The following is a 15978-nucleotide window of genomic DNA, read 5'->3' on the forward strand; positions in this document are numbered from 1 at the left end:
AGAAGTAGAAGTAGAAGTAGAAGTAGAAGTAGAAGTAGAAGTAGAAGAAGTAGAGACAGGGCCTTGCTATGTTACCCAGGCTGGTCTCAAGCAATCGTCCCACCTTGGCCTGCCCAAATGCTAGGACTACAGGTGTGAGCCACCATGCCTGGCCTATTTTTGTGTCTTTTAAGGTTAAAATCCTGCTTCATAACATTCCTTGCTTTGTCTGTCTATAATAGCTTTCACAGTAAAAAAGCTAACAACAGAATCACTGAGTGCTGTTTAACGTTGGTTTCTGATTATTTTTCTGTTTAGGATTTAGACTTCTAGGGATGGGCAGTCAAAATGTATGTTTAAAATCACTAGAAATACTACTTCTCTATGTGAGTATATCTTTGTATACAGATAGGTTTATTTGTTGTTGGATTTTTTTTGCCCAAATTTTAGATTTTTTTTTAGTTAATTTTGTCTTGTAATTAAATAAAAGCATATACATGGTTCTAAAGTCAAAACCGTATGTCAAGGTATTTTTGGAGAGGTCTTCCTGCTCTGTTCCTGCCACTATAGGTAACTCTCTTTATTAGGTTTTGGTTTATCCTTCCTTTGTTTTTGAAAAAAAGAAGAAATCTCTACTCTCACTCGCGTGCTCTCTCTCTCACTTCTCCCCTCTCTCACTTTCTCTTTCCCTCTCTCCCTCTCTTTTTGTCTCATACACAGATATTCCTTCTTCTCCATTCCTACACAAAGGAAGAAGGAACCTGAATATATCATTCTGCACCTTGCTTTTCTTCTTTAACAGGATGTCCTAGAGACTACCTTTTAGCAATATGTAGAGAGCTTCCTCTTTCCCTTTTATTCCAGCTCCATTGGGATCTATTGTAAAATTACTTTTGTAGAGGTTTAAATTTTTAAAGGATCATTCTGAGTTCTTCATGGAAGTGACAAGTTTCTCCTTTCTTCTTTTTTTTTCTTCTTTTTCAGAAAAATCGTTGCTTATATGTATTTGGTGGCCAGCGATCAAAGACCTATTTGAATGATTTCTTTAGTTATGATGTGGACTCTGATCATGTAGACATAATATCAGATGGCACCAAGAAAGACTCTGGGATGGGTAAGGGCATTGAGTGATTTCTTCTCTCATGTCTTAACTACTTTAGGTAGAAAACTACAATTCATTCTCTTTTCTTTCTAATCATTTTTCACCCTTTCTTTATTTCCTTAATTGAGTAATTCTGAGTAAGAGAAAGAAAATTCTACCAGCTTATTCAGTTCTATCTATTTTTAAATATGTGAATTACTATTTCCTTCGAGGAGAAAGTAGTGAATTTCTAAATGAATTGTTTGTGTGTGTGCTTGTTGAGGGTTGGGGGGCGGGTTGCAAGAATCAATAGCTTAAAAACTTTTTATTCTATGTTTGCTAATTTTTTTCGTCTTCTGTTTTCACTGTAGTGATCTTTATATTAGGCACTAGCATAGTAGGGTGTGTGTCTTAAGCGGGGATCTTCATGGGATTGGTAACACCTTGTAAATTTAAAAGCTCAGCATCCAAGAGGTTATTAGTAATGGAATGGCTGGTTTGCTCAGATTATGCATATTGCCCTGGCGTAATTATTAATAGTGCTCCATTCATTTTCAAAAGTGTCCTGTTTTGATCACTTACAGTTACCCTGCATAGTAGTTGCTTTGCCTGTGATTATTGTACATAAAAGAGTGACTTTGATTAAGGTGCAATGGTTTAAAATGTTAATTTGAACAATAGGGTGAGAAATTAGATCAGCTTGCTTTTCTTTTTAGCTGTTGCTTATAAATTGGTGTTTTTTAATGACTCATTTGCAAAATGTGGATAAAAGCACCTGTTTCACAGACATTGTTTCTGGATATTGTATTGATGAATACAAGCTTCCTCTAGAACAAAACAACAAAAATATTTTTTAATTAAAATCATTGTTCACACTTAAGAAGAAAAACTTGTTTAAAAACAAACAAACAAAAAAATAGGCAGGGCATAGTCGTATATGCCTGTATTTCCAGCTAGTCCACAGACTGACATGGGAGGATTGCTTGAATCTAGGAGTTCAGGACCAGCCTGAGCAACAAAGCAAGACCCTGTCTCTACAAAAAGGAGGTTTCCAGATAAAAGTAGACTCAGTAGATATGCTAAGCATTTGGAAGAAAAATCTGTTGATGAGTATAAATAGCATCTAATGTGAAAAATGAAGGATAGGGACACAACAGGAAAAGCGAAACTTTTTATTAAAAAGGAGACATTATCACAGTAAATTTCTCGGCTTTATTTCCCTAATCGTAATGCAGAACTACAGTCAGTTTAACCGAAAATTGGGATGAAATGTATTGGGAAGATAGTGTAAGTGTAGTAAACATCTTCATCTATTACAACAGTAAATCAGTAGGTAATGTCTAAAATAGCAGCTTAGCATATGATTTAGAAATATGGACCTAAAGAGGTAATAACATTATTTACCCTATCTAAAATTGTCTTACTTATTCATTTATTTACTGTTACCATAGGAGAATGTAGAGCTATATGATTTAATCTTTGACTTTCTCTGGCTTTTAAGAGTTACTCTAACTTACCATTAAAATAACTAGGAGGGACAGACGCAGTGACTCATGTCTTTAATCCCAGTACTTTGGGAGGCTAAGGTGAGAGGATTGCTTGAGCCCAGGAGTTTGAGACTAGCCTGGGCAGCATAGTTAGCCCTCATCTCTATAAAATAAAAATAAAATAGCAGGAGAGAGGTAATACTCCTTCTACAATCCTAAGATGACTCTCCCCGAAAAAGGTAGTGAAGATACTAATTGATATGACAAATAATTGATATGACAAAAAATTACTACTCTTTATTTAGACCCTACCATATACCAGAATATCTTTAATTGGTGGTATTATTCTAATATACAAGATGAGAACAGTTATACAACTAGATAATGATAAAGCTGGGATTTAGAAGTTTGAGTGCAAGGAAGGTGTTTCTGCCATGGTAAACTACTGCCCAAGATTAAAAGAAAAAAGTGGCAGCCGGGCGAGGTGGCTCACACCTGTAATCCCAGCACTTTGGGAGGCCAAGGCAAGCGAATCATGAGGTCAGGAGATCGAGACCATCCTGGCCAACATGGTGAAACCCCATCTCTACTAAAAATACAAAAAAACTAGCCGGGCATGGTGGCGGGCACCTGTAGTCCCAGCTACTCGGAAGGCTGAGGCAGGAGAATGGCATGAACCTCGGAGGCGGAGCTTGCAGTGAGCCGAGATCATGCCACTGCACTTCAGCCTGGGCGACAGAGCCTGGGCAACAGAGCCTGGGCGACAAAGTGAGACTCTGTCTCAAAAAAAAAAAAGTGGCAAATAATGATAGTGACAGAGAACTAGTAAATAATAATTCACCCTGACAAGTAGGCTTTAATGACTGTCATTCAAAAAAAATTTTTAATGAGTTAAAACTATGTAATAATGTACAATATTGACAATTATTCTTCAATCATGGTTATGACTAGCTTTAGAGAAGTGTGGCAATTATTCTTTTTATTCAGTTTTGTTTTGGTCATAAGAGTAAAAGTATGCTCATTGTAGAGAATTTGAAAAATAAGATGCAAAAAGGAAAATATATCAAACTGTCCAGAGATAACTTGTTAAAATTTTGATATATTTCTGTCTAGTCTTTTTAAAACTTATTTATCGTATAAAAGTTGACACAAGTTTATATTCTGTTTTTAAATTTACATTGTGATTTTTTTTCCATTATGGTTTTATTAATGTGAACTGGAGATACTATTTAAAAAGACAAATGGATTCATTCTTTAATTACTGCTATAATCAATTTTTCTAAAATCAGAATCACCATTTTTTACTGTATATGTTCAGTGTATTTACACAATTGAATTTTCCCACAATGCAAATAAATTCATTAATAATATTTGTTGACCACCTACTAGCATCTAAGTTTGTCCCTCTTCCTTCCTCCTTCCCTCCCCACTTGGTTCATTGTCTTCTGTAGGCCCAATATTATTTTAGGCACTTGGGATTCATCTATGGACCTGGAGGATCCTTTCCCTCAGAGGACTCACATTCTAGTGGAGAGAGACCTGCAGTTGTGTTCTAAGTACTGTGAAGAAAATACACTGGATGCTGTGATAATGAGTAACAGAGGAGGTCTCATTTAGACAGAGTAGATTGGGAAACCACCTCTGAGGAGGTAATCTTTAAGATTTAAGATGAAAAGTAGAGAATTAGGAAGAACCATGTGAAGAACCGAGAGAAGAACAAGTACAGAGTTCCCAAAGCAGTAAGGAACCTGGGGTGTTCGGAAATAGTGGGACTGGTACGAATTGAGGATGGGGAAAGTTGGTATGAAACTAGGTTAGAGCTACAGAGATAAGAGTTGCAGTATTTAGTGCCTTGTTACAAATGCAAGGAGTTTGGATTTTTTTTTTCCAAATAAAATAGGAGATAATTCAAAGGTTTAATATCAGTATCTTGATCTGATTTAAGTTTTGAAAATACCACTTCTTTGTCTAGGTGTACATTTTCCAAGTGGTTAATTTTGACAATATTCCTGTGAGTTGCATTGTTCAAAGGCTTGTTGAAAGGCTTGTTGACTGAGAATTTTTATGGCAGGGGTTGAGCATCTGGTTAGAATTACTTGGAAAAATTTCCCACCTAAAACTGTTGCAGTTATACTTGGAATTGAGGAACCTCGGTGGCTCTGTTAGCATATTAGAGTGAAATGGAAATTATTCTCTTTTTTTCTGTTTCCCCCCCCATCTCTGCCTCTCTCACTTTCTTCCTTTTCCCTCCTTTCCATTCGTTTTCCCATGTCCCTCTTACTCCTCCCCCAACTTTCTCTCTCCTAGAGGATTCTAAAATGCAGCTGGGATTGAGAACCACTGTTCTAGCTCTCCAGAGTCTATTTCAGTCCTTAGTTAATCTTAGGCAAGTTACCTAATGTCTCAGCTTTTGCGTCCACATTTGTAAATGGCCCAAATTAGATTTTAAGGAAAATACTGTCTCTGTTCGTGGCTACTCTAGGAGATGGGTTAACCCTCTAGTTTTGGCTGGTGTTACTGTTGGGTACCTTAAATTTTCACAAAAAGATGTTAGTACTACCCTCAGGTTCACTAATCTAGCCAGTTAACATCAAATCATACCAATTTTGCCTCATCTCTCCATTCCCATTGCTGCTTCACTATGAACTAGTTTGGGCTAACATCACCTATTTGGCCTCTGTCTCTAGACTTCCTCTCCCTATGTACCCTCCCTGCAACCCATTCTCCACACTGCAAGCAGAATACAGCTATTCTGTGTTACCAGTAAAGAATAGAACCATATGCCTGAACATTTATACAGCAGATATTTTTTGGTCACCTCCTATGTGCCAGACAATAAGCTATGTGCTAGGAGTACAACTGTGAATGAGGGCCCTATCTTCATGGAGTTACGGTTGTACATGGAGAGGAAAAATAAAGTGACAGCCTTACCTTTAGATTAGTGCTAATGAAGAAAAGAACATATTTTTAAGAATGTAAACCTGGTGGGTGTTCTTCCTCACTTTAAATCTTTTAATGGTTTCTCCCTGCCCTCAGGATTAAGTCTAAACTTAATGTAATTCACAGACTCTTTTATGATGTGCCCCAGTTTAGTTCTGCAGTCCTATTCTTGGTATCTGTACACTTCTTGCCACCAACTCTCTGTTTCACGACCACCGAATATTAAATCTTTATAGTTAGTGTGTTTTACTTGCCTTTGAGACTTGCCCATGCTATTCCTCCTACCTGAATCACTTTCCTCTCACCTCCAAAATCTAGCTAACTTGTACTGCTTACCTCTCAGATCTTAGCTTGTGGATTGTTGTCTCCCAAAATTCTCTAATGCCTTAAGCCCAGGGTAGAAATTTAAAAACATGTGGCTCTAGCCATCATTGTTAACACAATTCTAGGTATTCATCTGGCTGCATAAAATCTTGACTGTGCTTTTCAAAACCTGTACAAACATCAGCTGAAATAGACAGACTTTGTTCACGATTTCTTAAAGAGCATTCAGTGGTTTCAGTACTCTAGATCTCCTAAAAGTCTTTTACTGAACTAAGTTAGACTGTTCAAAAAACCTCACATCAGAACCATGGTATATTATATTGCCCTCCCATAGAATTACTTTTACCTCACTTTCAAAAAGTACATTTTTTTCTCTCTTACTAGATTATTGTAAGCCATGAAAAGTACTTTTAAGAAGGTGGAATACTATTTAAATTCCCACATTTTTAAACATTCTTAGAAAACACCAATTTTATCCATTATGTAGATGCTCTGTAGCTTATTAATCATTCTGTTGTTTGTTAACTGTTGTTCTAAAGATTTTTTTACTACAGTTAATTACTGTAATTTGAGATGGACTTAACATATAATTACTGTGTTTATCTGTGATTCAGTAATGTGGCTTATTTGATTAAAATTGTATTTACAATGTGAGTATCAAATGGGATTGTTTGAGCTCCTAGAATAAATTTGTTTGAACTATTGAGATCACCGAGGTGGTATAGCTAATAGTAAAATTACTACTGTTTATGTAATTCTGTATTGTCAGATACTCTAAAATCTTAAATTGTTGCTCTTTATAATTATCTAAATGTACCATCTTAGATTTAACATCTAAAGATCTGAAGCAACTTTAATTCCTATTTTTAAACTACAGTGTAACAATTTTATGCTCTCTTCAGAAGAAAATTATAATTTAAATCAATGGATTGGCAGCTGCTTTAAGGGATTTATTAGCATTGTGTCTAACACATACATAATTACATCAAAATTCAGCATATCTAAAATTTGAGTTTATTTCTGAGAAACTTTTGGCAATAAGACTGTGAACACAAGGGGTTTAGCAGATTACCCATATGTAAGCTCTGTATTTAACACTAATTGAAACGTATGTGTAGAAGATGATCTGTCACACCACCAGAGTTTTGTAGTTTGCTATAGAAACTCAGTCTGCTATAGTAAGAGTACTTTCTCCTGTTCATATTCATTCAAGTAAGAAACATATATTGAACCTTCTTCATTTGTCAAATGCTAAGTCAAGTATTGGTAATACTGAGCTCTTACAACCTGATCCTTGTTCTTTAGTAATTATGTATTTAGTTGTTTTGATCTTTAAATTCTGTCCACTCTGTTTTCCCACATCTGCCATTTTTTTATTCCATCCTGTTCTAACCATCGTAGCAGATTGGTACAATTGAAAGAATAGCAAATTGAGAATCGGAAGACTTGGTCTCTCTTTGTCTGGGTCTGCCACTCAGCCCTCTGCAATTCTAGAAAAATTACATAACTTCTCTGAACCTGATTATTCATCTGAAAATGAGGGGATTGGACCAGTTGATTATAAGACCTCATCTATCTCCAAAATTTTGAAAATTAAATTTCATTCCCTTCTGCTGTTATCAGGCTGTGAAACTAAGATATGAGGACTATGTGAGTTATGTCTACAGAACTTGATTTATCTATAAATAAATTTTTATGAAAACCTTAAAAGCAAAATCATACTGATTTTCATTTCGGCCCTAGGAATGTGCTTATTGTGTTTACTGACATTTTAAAAAATTAGTATAGTCATAACTCCTTATGTTTCTGATCCTTGTATACTTTTACCAATTAAATGAGTGAAGCCAAACCAGCAACACAGAGAAGATTTTGAAGCTAATGATTTGCTGTCATTAGCTGTCATAAGCAGGTATCTTACATTCTGGTTGAAATGTATTTGGTTCAGCCTTTTTTTTTTTTTTTTTTTTTTTAACAGTACTTTATCATTATCTGTTAAAATACAAAAAATATGTTTTTTTGACTGAGCATTTTACAAAACCCAGGAACTTTTCCTACTCATATACTTTTATACATAGATTAGTTACTGAACTAGAAAATGGTAGCGCTTATTTTCAACATAACTAGGCTTCATTGCTGTCAGTTGAGTATCTTTTGTATTTGGTGTATCTACTTTTTTAGTAGAGTATCTACCTTTTTGCCTGTCAAAATTATTGGTAATAATAACTTTCCCTAATTTCCCCCTTCCACTCTCCCACGGGTGTTTTTGCTAGTTACAAGCTTACAAAAGTATTTTATATTTTTAGATATGAAATTTAGGTTACTTGATAGTAAATGAGAATTAAAGTTCACATGTAAAAACCAACATGCAAGAACACTAACAACAATTTTGAAAATGAAAGTTAATGAAGTAGTACTGGCACTACCAGTTATTTATAAAGCTACAGTTTAGTACAGATTAATGGGATGAAATAGAACAGATAGTATAAAAATGTCCCCAAATACATATGAGAATTTAGTATATGGTAAAGTTGGCATTTCCAGTCAGAGAGGGAGAATAGATTAAACAATATATGACATGGAGACATTGCTTAAGACTTGGCAGTATTTTTAAAAAAGGAAAATCTGACTCCAGCCTGGGCAACAGCAAGACTAACCCCAGGGGATGAATGGTAAATCATTATTAGTGTAAATCAGTCATTATTATCCTTTGGCAAATTATTTCAGTTTACATTCCTCCCATGTGACACAGTTCTGGCCAGTGAGACATAAAGTCTACTGGAGGACATTTGACAAAAATGTCTTCCCTGATGACAATAGAGAGATGCTGAAAGAATTCTTTCCCTCCCTGCTTTGGTTGCTCCCTGTAAGGTTGTGATGCTTAGGGCTGGTACTGGCAAGTTTCAAAAATGAGAAGGCCAAGAAAATTGCCAAAAGTTAACCTAGCACCATGATTTGGTTGAACTCTGAAACAATATTGGAGCTACTTGCAAAATTTTATTACATGAGCTAATTAATCTACTGTTAGTTATGTTTTCTGTTACTTGGAGCTGAAAATACCCTAACAAACAGTGAATTCATGGAAAGCTGTTTTTTATTAGATTCTGTATTTCTGTGACAGCTCTGAAAATTGTTCTTTTCCTTTGTCTTAGCAAATCAGTAATGAATATGTGCACTGGACCATGAAGCAAAAATAGAGTTGAGATTAATTCATAAGTTAATGCAATAACATATCTTCCTCAGGAATTCAAAGGACTTCGAAAATGTTTGTTAACTTCTTTTTATCCCCCCTCCCACAGAGTTTCTTTATGTTAAATACTCTGACAATCTCTCCCGTTTGCTTAGAGGATCAACCAAGGAAGGAAGAGAAAAGATGTGATTCAGACATATAGATTAAATTTTTTTACTTCCCCTTTAGCTGTTCTATTTTGAGTTTTAAAGATGTTAAAGAAGAAATAGAGTTGAAGGATTATCATTGTAACTTCCTAAAACAATTCTAAAAATAACGAGTTGGCAGTGATAATTGTTGTATCATTCTTATTTTCTTTCAGATAAATGTTCTTTCAAAATATGTTAATGATTAACATTTACTGATCTGCTTGATTAATTTTTCTTTGTGAGTCAGTTTCTAAACTGGTTAAGGTGAAAGACATTCAGTTGAGCTTTTTAGCAGTTGAATCTAAAAGTTTTTAAAATCGTATATGTTGCAGATCTTTTGTCCTTCCCTCCTCCCCCAACTAGACCCATTAGAAACTGTTAAATTGGTTGGGCTTGGTGGCTCACACCTGTAATCCCAGCAGTTTGGGAGGCCGAGGTGGGCAGATCACCTGAGGTTAGGAGTTCAAGATCAGCCTGGCCAACATAGTGAAACCCCAGCTCTACTAAAAATACAAAAGTTAGCCTGGCATGGTGACGTATGCCTGTTGTCTTACCTACTCAGGAGACTGAGGCAGAAGAATTGCTGGAACCTGGGAGGCAGAAGTTGCAGTGAACTGAATTCACATTATTGCATTCCAGCCTGAGTGACAGAGTGAGACCCTGCCTCAAAACAAAAAAAAAAGAAAAGAAACTGTTAAAAATGGAAAAGATAGCCTTGTTTTCATCTTGCAAAGAAAATCAATACAGAAAACTGTATTAATAGTTTTGCCGTATTTAGAATGAAAGCTGCTTTCTTGGTTTTGGCCTTTAGGTCTTTTTGTTTTCTGATACTGCCATTTTTATTTAACCAGCTTTCATTTTTATTATTATAATTATTGTAAAAGTAATGGAATTCACATGATCAATAAAGCAAAACTCAAATAACATAAAATGCTATAAAATGAAAAGTCCTTCTGCCAAAGTAGCAAACTGACACAGGCTGCTGATTCCCTTCCCCAGAATCAACCCCAGAGAAATAAAATTGAGAGCAGGTGGATTCCAGAAACTCCTTAAATGAGACTGAAGGCTCTCTCTCCCCCAGATTAACCTTCAGTTAATTTTTACCCTTTCACTACAGAAACTAGCAGCGGTAGCCTATCCCACTAGTGTCAGAATTCAGTGGGCAAACATGGCAGTGCAGAAACCCTGCTGGAGTTCAAAGTTGATGAAAACATGTGGACTGACCATCTGTTCTCAATAGTTCATTTCTTCTTCTCTTCTCCCTTTGTCCAGGGAGACTGCCTTCTACTTCCTCTGAAGGGTTTAAAGGTACGAAACTGTTGCATAGGGGTGTGATCATATATGGAAATGATTCTTATTCTTTGTGCCTATGCTTCACAACCCTACGACTTTTCCTCTCTATTTTCCTTAATCTCTACCAGTACTGATGCCAGTTAAGGCCTGGCCTTTGAGTCCTCTCTAGTATATCTTATCGGAAAGAAGAGCTGATTCCCTGAAAAACATTACCTTGCATACTGACATAACTAGACAGTTGAGGACTACAACTGTCTTAAAAAACAAAAGAGACATACATGATGTAAAGCGTAATTATTAAAACAGATGAATGGCCAGGCATGGTGGCTAATGCCTGTAATCCCAGCACTTTTGGAGGCCGAGGCAGGTGGATCACCTGAGGTTGGGAGTTTGAGACCAGCCTGACCAACGTAGAGAAGCCCCGTCTCTACTAAAAATACAAAATTAGCCAGGTGCAATGGCATGTGCCGGTAGTCCCCAGCTACTCGGGAGGCTGAGACAGGAGAATCGCTTGAACCCAGAACCCAGGAGGCGGGGGTTGCAGTCAGCTGAGACTGTGTCATTGTACTCCAGCCTGGGCAACGAGCAAAACTCCATCTCAAAAAAAAAACCAACAACAGCAGGTGAACCAAGAATTTAAAATAAGCATGATGAATATACTTAAAGATGTAAGGGAACACACTAGTAATATGAAATAAGATTCAAACATTATAAAAAGAGAACCATATGGAAATAGTAGATATGAAAAATATAATTAAAATGAAGACTACAATAAATATAAGTAGGATGGTATGAATGAATTAATCAATTGGAAGATTAGAGCACTCTCCCAGGAAAAAGCAGGGAAAAAAGATAAAGAAATAGAAAATAGAATAGAAAAACTAAGAAAGAGAATTGTACAAGTACCAACATCTTAAAAGGAATTCCAGAAGAAAAGAAAAATAAAAATTTAAGCCCAGGCACGGGGTCTCACACCTGTAATCCCAGCACTTTGGGAGGCCCAGATGGGTGGATCACCTGAGGTCAGGAGTTCAAGATCAGCCTGACCAACATATTGAAACACTGTCTCTACTAAAAATGCAAAAATTAGCCAGGCTTGGTGGCGCATGCCTGTAATCCCAGCTACTTGGGAGGCTGAGGTAGGAGAATCGCTTAAACCCACGGGCGGAGGTTGCAGTGAGCTGAGATTGTGCCACTGCACTCCAGCCTGGGCAACAAGAGTGCAACTCTGTCTCCAAAAAAAAGTAGGTGAAATAATTGTAGAAATAATAGAGATACATTTCCTAAAATTCAAAAATGATGAAAGACTTCAGATAGGCAAAAGAGCTCGTAGTGTACCAAATAGAACAAATAAGGGAAAGCGCATACATAAGCAGATTAAAGTAGAATTAAGATTAGCAGAAAGAAAATGCTGAAAGATTTCAGAGAGAAAAAGCAGATGACCTATAAGGGAACAAGAAGATAGACATGTGACAGTTGAACAGCAATGTGGAATGAGAAAAAACGATAAAGTTTAAAAGCAGCCAAGAAAAACAACTTTGAACCAAGAAATTTAAATCTTCCTAACTTTGAGGTGTGAGGGTGACATAAAATATTCTCAGGCATATTTACCTTAGCACATTTGTCATATAGAGACCCAAAACAGAAACCCATTTGGGAGCAGGACTCAATGAAAACTAAATCTAGGAAATGCTAGAAGTATGTGATAAATGATGATCAAAATTTTTTGTTGCCTGAAGAAAAGCACTAGGACCAATATTCCAGGTCATGGAACCATGGCGGAAAGGGAAAAGGGGACACTATATAAATTCAGGTATTGTGATTAGAATATAGAGAAGAAACTATTCTATATTATTAACACTAAAATGTCATATACAAGGCTCAAGAGTTAATGGATCTTGATTTTCTTTCTAACTTCCCTTTCCTGTGTCATGTATCAGTTCCACCGTCTCTTATATCTCATGCCATCTTCTTTCTTGGATTCCTTTTTTTGTTTCGTTGGAGTATCTCCTTAAAGAAGTTTTTTTGTTTTGTTTTTTTTTTTGTATATATGTAGTCATATGTATGAACTTAAATTCCCTTATTTTGCCCTCGTTAAGATCGCTAGTTTAACTGGAAATGGAAGGTTGGTTCCGTATCTTTTTACATTTCTCAGAATTTTGAAGTTGTTATTCCATTGTATTCTAGCATTCATTGTTACTGATAAGTTGTAGGGGCCAAAAGAGTTGTGATACTTTTCCTCAACCCTTATAAGAGTCATGGTTGACACGCCTATAATAAAAGACAGATTAACGAGAAAGCATAACAAATTGATTTAATCAAAGTTTCATGTGGCATGTGAGCCTTCAGAAGAAATGACCCAAAGATACAGGGAAAACTGCATTTTTATGCTAAGATTTAATGAAGAATGAACAGCTGGTTAGCACTGTGATTTGGTAAATGGCTATGATTTATTGCAGATAGACTGAGGTGGGGAAACCCAACAAGGCCTGTCTCTTCAGATTCTTCTTGTCCCCTCTGTGTAGCATTTCTTCCTCCTGGGTATGGGGCAGGACCCTGCTAGAGAAGGGTCTTATGACCTACCATCAGACAAGAGTGGGTCACAGAATTTCTTTATGGCCAGCTCCTAGACAGAAAGGCAGAGGAAAGTTGGATCAGTAATTCAAGTTTTTAGAATTTAAAAGTCTAGGCTGACTTTGGGAAAAAGAGGTTCTAGTTTTTATGACCCACCTTGGGGAAGAGGAATTCCGATTTGATGACTCACTTCTAGGGAGAATGAGGGAAGAGAGGCAGGAGGGCAAAAGAAGTGAGAGAGAACTTGGTTCTGAAGCTGTTCTGAGGCCTTCCAGTGTCCTTTTAGTTCAAAGTACTTAGCATGCCAGAGTGTTTTGTGTTCTGAGCCCCTGACAAGGTCTAATGTTAGTTTGATTTTTATTCCTCTGTATATAGTAATCTGCTGTTTCCTTCTTTGGAAGCTTTTAGAATTTTTCTTTTCCTGGAGTTTTAACATTTCATATTAAGGTAGAGATGTACATCTATATATCATCTTTTTAAAAAATTAAATGTAGATATAGATATATGTGTGCACCATCTTTTTAAATTAAACATGCCTAGCTTGCATGGGCTCTTTCAAACAGGACACCCAGTTCAGGGAAACTTTTTTTATTTTTCTTCTACATTATTCTTCTTTCTTCTGGTCTTTATTTCAGATAATTTGACTTCGATGGATATATCTTCTGTGTCCTTTAACTTTTCCCTCATCATTTCTATCTTTTTGCTCTTTATTCTGGTGATTTATCAGTTTTATCTAGAGACCACTGACTTTGTTTCTAACTATGTCTGTATTTTCATTCTGTTGTTTGAATTTTTTGGTCATAGTTTTACTTTTTAGTATCTTTTCATAGTCCCTGCTCTTTTTTATGGCAGCTCCTTCTTGTTTTGCACATGGGATATTCTCTTTAATCTCTTCAAGGATACTGATGGGGTTCCCCCCCAAGTTATTTTCTTTTCTGTGATTTGTCTTTTCCCAGTTGTTCTATTTGTTCATCTAGGTCCCTCTTTTTTGCACTGTTGATTTTTTCCTTGTATGTCTATAATTCATGTCTAAACTTTAACATTTATGAATAAAGGACTTTATCAGTTAAGAAAGATAGTTAACAGTGGTTTCTTTTACAATGTATAGGTCTCTTTTTCCAGTAGGCTTCTCTCATAAATGAGACGCTGATCAAGGTCTTGTACAAGTGCACAGCACGTACTGTCAACCAAGCTTTCTTACAGAATGCATAAGCTGAGAATAGGCACACAAGTTGGGAACCTGTATGATTAACAAAGTAAAGATTAGGAGTTACTTTAAGCTCTGCTGTCATTCTTATTCAGGCCCCTATGTCGTTATTAGAAGCTCTCCACAGAAGTCTTCCTCACAGTCTACTTCTCCTCTTTGTATTCGATGACTTATTTGAAAGTTTTCCATCTTTTATCTCTGGTGAGTTACAGGCTGTGGTGATTATTGTAGGTGAAAACAGCTGTAGACAACATGTAAATGAATGGATATTGCCTGATTTTACCCTGAGCAGGCCAGATCAAGCCATAGTTTGCCAAGCCATGTTATAAAATTTTTAATTCAAAGGCTCACTATTAGGACAAAATAGAATAAAGAAATTTAAATACAATAAATTTAGGCAGTTATATCCTTCACTTCTACCACTTATGAAAGTAATTCCAGTTCTACACTGTTTTATCTTCCAAAGTTATCTAAAGAAATTTAAGTGCAATAAATTTAGGCAGTTATACCCTTCACTTCTACCACTTATGAAAGTAATTCCAGTTCTTCACTGTTTTATCTTCCAAAGTTATCTGAGAAACAGAGGTCAGAACCTGAGCACATCGCCTCTGAAAATTTACCATGCCTTACTAAGAAAAGGCAATTGTCCTGTGGCATCCTTGAGGGATTGGTTCCAGGACCTCCCTTGGATACCAAAATCCTCAGATGCTCAAGTCCGTGATATGGTGTAACCTATGCACATCCCCTCCTATACTTTAAGTCATTTCTAGGTTACTTATAATACCTGATACAATGTAAATGCTATGTAAATAGTTGTCATAAGGAATAATGACAAGAAAAAAATGTGTACATCTTCAATACAGATGCAGCCATTTATAGGTTTTGTTTTTTGTTTGGATTTTTTTAATATATATTTTAAATTTGTAGTGGTTTGAATCCTTGAACACAGAACCCAGGGATATGGACATGTGACTGTACCAGACTTTACATACACAAAAGACTGTGGCATGAGGGTGTAGGCTATTATTAAGATCAGGTTGATATATGTTTGTGTATACATACAAATATCGTGTATGTATGTATACAAATTATATGTTGTGTGTGTATGTGTATAATTTTGTAATATAGTTACTGTGGAATGCATTTGGATGTCTTTAAAATGTCCCAAATTTATCAAATAAGAATGTAAAATGACACATGAATTTAAGGTAGACTGGGAAAAAATAAATACTGGATTATTTGGTCCCACTAAAGTAAATAAAGACGACCAAGATCAATATGGCTGGCATCTCCTGCCATGTATAGTATTCTAGGTTGACATAAATATTTCACTTCAGTCTGATATTTGTTTAGCTTTTTGAGCATATGATAATTGTTCATGGGTAAAAGAAATGTTAAAACAATGACATTGTCTTAGATCATGACAATTATGTTGTGAAGTAGCTGAGTTCATAATATGCACTTTATATATATGAAATTGTATTTCAAATAATATTTTCAAATAAAAATAAGAAAATTTGGCATTTGCCATATCAGTGTTTTACAGATTATTAGATAATGCAGAATGATCATTTATTTAATAGGTTTCTTAGAAAAATACAGCATTATTAACTTTGGGGAGTTTAAGCCACTCAGGAAAACAAAATGGCATATTATACCCCAGAATATTTATTTATTTATTTATTTATTTATTTATTTATTTATTTATTTATTTATTT

The 15978-nt window shown here is 35.7% G+C and overlaps 1 protein-coding gene across 5 annotated transcripts in view; it reads left to right on the forward strand.

The window, feature by feature from the left end:
* Positions 1 to 15978, forward strand: part of MKLN1 (muskelin 1) — a 163897-nt gene that overhangs the window by 120676 nt on the left and 27243 nt on the right. For all 5 annotated transcript variants that reach the window (XM_023207840.1, XM_023207837.1, XM_023207841.1 and 2 more), the window contains one exon: positions 964 to 1093. In XM_023207840.1, coding sequence (XP_023063608.1) covers positions 964 to 1093 — 130 coding nt within the window. The remainder of the gene's footprint in view (positions 1 to 963; positions 1094 to 15978) is intronic.

The sequence above is a fragment of the Piliocolobus tephrosceles genome, chromosome 8 (genome assembly GCF_002776525.5).
Source record: "Piliocolobus tephrosceles isolate RC106 chromosome 8, ASM277652v3, whole genome shotgun sequence".
In the NCBI taxonomy this organism is placed as follows: domain Eukaryota; kingdom Metazoa; phylum Chordata; class Mammalia; order Primates; family Cercopithecidae; genus Piliocolobus; species Piliocolobus tephrosceles.